This window comes from Borostomias antarcticus (assembly GCF_949987555.1).
Source record: "Borostomias antarcticus genome assembly, chromosome: 15".
Classification (NCBI taxonomy): Eukaryota; Metazoa; Chordata; class Actinopteri; order Stomiiformes; family Stomiidae; genus Borostomias; species Borostomias antarcticus.
The window spans coordinates 9,349,694-9,354,693 of record NC_140248.1 but is presented as its reverse complement, the minus strand read 5'-3'; the positions used below and the strand labels follow the sequence as shown (position 1 = coordinate 9,354,693).

General features: G+C 60.4%; 1 protein-coding gene across 1 annotated transcript in view; it reads right to left on the bottom strand.

The window, feature by feature from the left end:
- med13a (mediator complex subunit 13a) overlaps positions 1-5,000 on the bottom strand; it is a gene marked incomplete at its 5' end in the record, with an annotated part of 29,665 nt that overhangs the window by 7,556 nt on the left and 17,109 nt on the right. Inside the window, 5 exon segments of the mRNA XM_084450193.1 lie at positions 1-46; positions 245-434; positions 1,190-1,413; positions 1,999-2,166; positions 2,362-3,296. The exon segment at positions 1-46 is cut by the window's left edge and continues 390 nt beyond it. Coding sequence (XP_084306319.1) covers positions 1-46; positions 245-434; positions 1,190-1,413; positions 1,999-2,166; positions 2,362-3,296 — 1,563 coding nt within the window.

Genomic DNA, 5,000 nt, shown 5'->3' with positions numbered 1-5,000 from the left:
TGCGTGAGGAGGGAGCCGTCCAATGGCTGGGAGGCGAGGTAAGGAGCTGGGGGGGGAAGACGCGCGCCACTTCCGTTAGTGAATCCAACACTGTTTACTACGAGCACAAAGTAGCTGGTGACCTAGAAAGTCAAGGAACTAATTGTCCATGATACAACTACTTAGCAGAGCGGTCAATTAAAGACCCAAGTGATTTCAACAGCAGGGCATTTTGCTAATGAGACAGATATTCGATGGGACCTACCGAGGTCGTGGCGGCACACTTGTGCATATAGCTTCAGCTTGGCGAAGGCGTCGCTGTTGCCGCTGGCAGCTTTGAGGAACCAGTCGCTGACCGGCTGCTCCGCCAGCTTCTTGGCGGCGGCTCCGCCCACTCGTACGATGCCGTCCGGGTGGCCTTTGGAGATCGGCCGATGCTGACCCAGACGACATGACTAGAGGAGGGGACAGGGAGGAGGTGAGAGACAGAGGGAGAGGGAGAGACTGAGAGAGTGACTGTGAGTGAGTGAGTGAGTGAGTGAGTGAGTGAGTGAGTGAGTGAGTGAGTGAGTGAGTGAGTGAGTGAGTGAGTGAGTGAGTGAGTGAGTGAGTGAGTGAGTGAGAGACTGAGTGAGAGACTGAGTGAGAGACTGAGTGAGAGACTGAGTGAGTGAGTGAGTGAGTGAGTGAGTGAGTGAGTGAGTGAGTGATTGACTGTGAGTGAGTGAGTGAGTGAGTGAGAGACTGAGTGAGTGAGTGAGTGAGTGAGTGAGTGAGTGAGTGAGTGAATGAGTGAGTAAGAGACTGAGTGAGTGAGTGAGTGAGTGAATGAGAGACTGAGTGAGTGAGTGAGTGAGTGAGTGAGTGAGTGAGTGAGTGAGTTAAGTACACATGCTCCAATGAGATCACGGGGGACCAGCTGGAGGAGACGACTGATTATTTCAAGCCAATCAGTACAGCAGCGGGTCACCGCTGTTCTAATTGAGCCAATCAGGGGACCAACTGAGGCTAAATAGGCATTTACCTCAAGAGTCTTCCTTTTCTAAAGTGGAATTTCAATTTGCTCCCTCGACAGACTGTTCTGCAATGAACCCAACCTGGCATCCCAGCTCAACATGGACGGCGGTAGCAGGCATGACTCACAGCGCTCTATTAAACCCTCATTTTCCGATTTTACGGGAAGGCCCCGGGCGGGGAAGTCCGGTCCTACCTCGTAGACGGCGGTGAGGTCTCTGAAGAAGCTCTTGGCCCCGGTGAGGAGGGCCTCGTTGTCGGGACAGACCACCAGGTAGCCCACGTCCCTCTGGGAGCCGAACGGGTCCAGCAGCAGCTTCTCCCAGTAGGGCAGGCCGAAGGGCGACAGCACCACGAAGTCGTACTCGTAGCCCACCAGGAAGGTGGGGATGGGCAGGGGCTCCGGGGACTCGTCTGTGCCTGGGGGGGGGCGGGGGCGGGGGGTGGGGGGGGGCGGGGGCGGGGGGGGGGGGGGGGACACGAGGAAAAAGAGGAGAGGAGAGGAGAGGAGAGGAGAGGAGAGGAGAGGAGAGGAGAGGAGAGGAGAGGAGAGGAGAGGAGAGGAGAGGAGAGGAGAGGAGAGGAGAGGAGAGGAGAGGAGAGGAGAGGAGAGAGGGAGGGAGGGAGGGAGGGAGGGAGGGAGGGAGAAGTGTGTCAGTAAGCACCTTCGGCAGCCAGCACTCAGAGCTGAGTGACGAGGGCGGGCAGAGACGAGCCCGAGAGGCGGCTCCCTACGGAGCAGACATCTGGAGGACAGCGCCGGGACCGAGCTGCCTATTGATCTGCCAGCACACACAGGCTGCACAGCATCTGCCCGCCCAGACACTCTCACACACACACACACACACACACACGCCAACTAGTCTGACTAAAAAATGCCATAAGCCGGGCTCAGATCGGCTGGCGCCGAGCACCGATTAGTGTGTCGCCAGTGCGCGGGAGATACGCACCCTACCCCCACCCCCCCCTCCCTACCCGCCCCCCCTACCTCCCCGCCCCGCTCACCGTAGGAGCCCCGTCCGGCCATCTTGTGGAACTGCTGCCAGGTGAGGGGTCCCTGGACGCCCCAGGAGCGCACACTCCTCTTCTTCTGGATGGCGTCCTGGAGGACGGGCTGGAGGGACAGCAGCACGCGGAGGACGTCCTGGGAGCACAGCGTGCTCACGTCCACCGCTGGGGGGGGGGACAGGACAGGACAGGGACATCAAACACAGCACCGAGGCTACTCACAGACTACTGTTGCATTATCCTCAGCGCGTCGCGTCGCTGCCACACAGGCTCGGAGAGGTACGGCCGAACGCTTAAACGGCGCCGTTCTCCGACGCTTGGGCGACCGGCGGAGGGAGAGAGAAGGGGGCGTCGGCTCACCGTTGCGTTTGGACCAGTGGTGCAGGCAGGTGCTCTTGACCAGGGCTTCGTCCACCTTGCCGCCGGACATGTTGTCCATGAACTGCCGGCCGTGCTCCAGCGCCATGTAGCAGTCGCTGTGGTAGTCGCGCTCCTCCACCCGCACGCACGCCGGCACGGGGGCGCTGGACCCCCGCAGCGACGGGCCGTCGGGCTCGGCGCCGGCGATGGGCGAGAACGGGTTAGTGCACTGGTCCTGCAGGAGGAGGATCAGCTCGTCGGGGACGCCGCCGCCGCGCTCGCCGCGCCCGCCTCCGCCCGTCCTCTCCAGGGACGACAGGCGCAGCGCCTCGAAGCGCCGCTCCGCCTCGCGGCTCACGTCCGTGCCGCGCCCGATGATGTCCAGCTCGTCCTCCAGGAAGAGGCCCGAGCCGTTGGCGTAGCGTCGGTTGACCACGGCGCTGAAGCCGCACGTGCACGTGTACTGGGCCTCGCCCACCGGGTCGCTGAGGTACACGCCCACGTCGGCGCCCTTGATGTTCATGTTGCACACGCACACGCAGCAGCTGTCGAAGTTGCAGTCCTTGAAGAGGTTCATGACGGACTCCGAGAGGATGAGGGTGACGTAGAGGCTGTGCGCCTCGGGGATCGACGGCACGGTGGCCGGCTCCACCGAGTTGAGCGGCCGGCAGGTGGACGGCGTGGACGCCGGCGAGTACAGGTCCGAGTTCTCGTACTTGAGCGAGCCCTGGACGCTGGCGGGGCCGCGCGGCGTGCGGGGGGTGCGGGGGGTGCGCGGCGTGGGGGCGGAGAAGCGCGGCGTGGCGGGCGAGGGCAGGATGCCCGTGTTGCTGTTGCTAGGCGGCGCACTGTTGGACATGAAGGGCGTGTGCGTCTGGGGCGTGTAGCTCTGGCTGTAGTCCTGGTCCATGGCGCTGCCCACGCTGGGGATGTTGCTGGGACGAGACGGACGGGAGAGAGAGGAGAGGTCAGATACACACACACCGAGGAACGAGAGGAGGAGGGAACGCTGTGTCTGGGGGGCGCCGCCGCCGAGGGTTAGCTGCGGCGGCGTCTTAAAACGCGCGCTCGATCTCCGCGTCCTCGAAATCGGACGAGCTCGTTACGAATGCCAGGATGTAAACAATGCACCTCTTATCTGTCACTTTCGCCTCGGTCCCTGCAAATCGGTCGGCTAGCTGGGGGAACGTTCACGGGGGGGGGGGAACGAGAACGACGCCCGGCCGTTTGCTGGGGTACACGACCGCAGTACACAGAGGAAAGGTGGGGGGGGGCTCTGCCATTTCAACAAGCACACTTCGCGAGGGAATCTATTTTTGGGCAGGTGAGCAGCTGTGAGAGAGAGCGAGAGAGAGAGAACAGGCTGTCCCAAACGTAAGTACGGGAAACGAGTCGGGGCCCCCTTAAACCCCCCGCCCTGACCCCCCCCCCCCAGGCAGGTTAAGTACTGAGAGCCATAAAGGCAACCTGACCAGCGTATAAACCCTTTTCCCAGGACTCCTTTATAGCCCGGGACTTTATAGCCAGTCTTAGCACTCTGCAGACTCGCCCCCTCCCCGCCGACGCCCACGACACAAAACCCAGATGCGCTCAAATCACACGGGCATGTTGGGAAAATAGCCCGACCTCCCTCATCTTAAAACCAGCTTCGCAGAGGGCCATGAATCCAGTGGTTGGTGATGGTACGTGTGTGTGAGTGTGTGTGTGTGTGTGTGTGTGTGTGTGTGTGTGTGTGTGTGTGTGTGTGTGAGTGAGTGTGTGTGTGCGTGCGTGTGTGCGGTCTAGGGGAGGGTTGCTGACGTGGGGAGGACAGACGGATCAGTGATGAGGAGAGGTGACATGGCGCCGCCGCCTGGCTCCGCCCTCCTAATCCTCACCTTGGAACGCCGCTCGTCTGCTCCACCCCCTGTGCTTCAATCAGCCACGCATGAGAAATGGGGACAGGCTCCTGGAGGAGTGTATGTGTGTGCGTGTGTGTGTGTGTGAGTGAGAGCGAAAGAGAGAGAGAGAGAGAGAGTGTGTGTGTGTGTGTGTGTGTGTGTGTGTGTGTGTGTGTGTGCGTGCCTGCATGAGCTCTACAGCATGCCAGGCAGTGTGCCACTGCCCCATCCTCCTCTAAGTCTAAATTACCCTGCCGCCTCAGTAGCCCCTCAGCACAGACGAGTGTCGCTGACTAAAGAGTCCTCAGAGTCGTGTGGGAATATCTCCATCGGTTCCGCGGGCCTTCAAAGGAAGAGGTCCCTCCCTCAGCCTGGCTGACTAGCACGCAGATAGCAGGCGGCTTCAAATCCAGCTGCATTTGAACACTGTTTCATCGGGAGGGTATAGTCTCTCTCTAGAGATTAAATGAAAAACCCTTTTAGGTAAAACACTTTGCCGTTTGCGGACTAAAAAAAACCTCTTGAAGCGAGAGTTAGCGTGGTAGAAAGACAAAGCAGATCGCACCTCGTGTGCCAGGGCTCGTTAGCAACGCTTGAAAAGTGGAAATCGGCGGTCAGCGACCAATCAGAGGCCAAATCAGCCTCTCTGCACGGCACGCTATCTGCGCCGGCCAATCGGCATCCTACTGTAAATCCCACGGGATTCACATTGGTGTCCACAAATATCACAGCTCGTCCCCAGAAGTCCCCGTCGCAGCG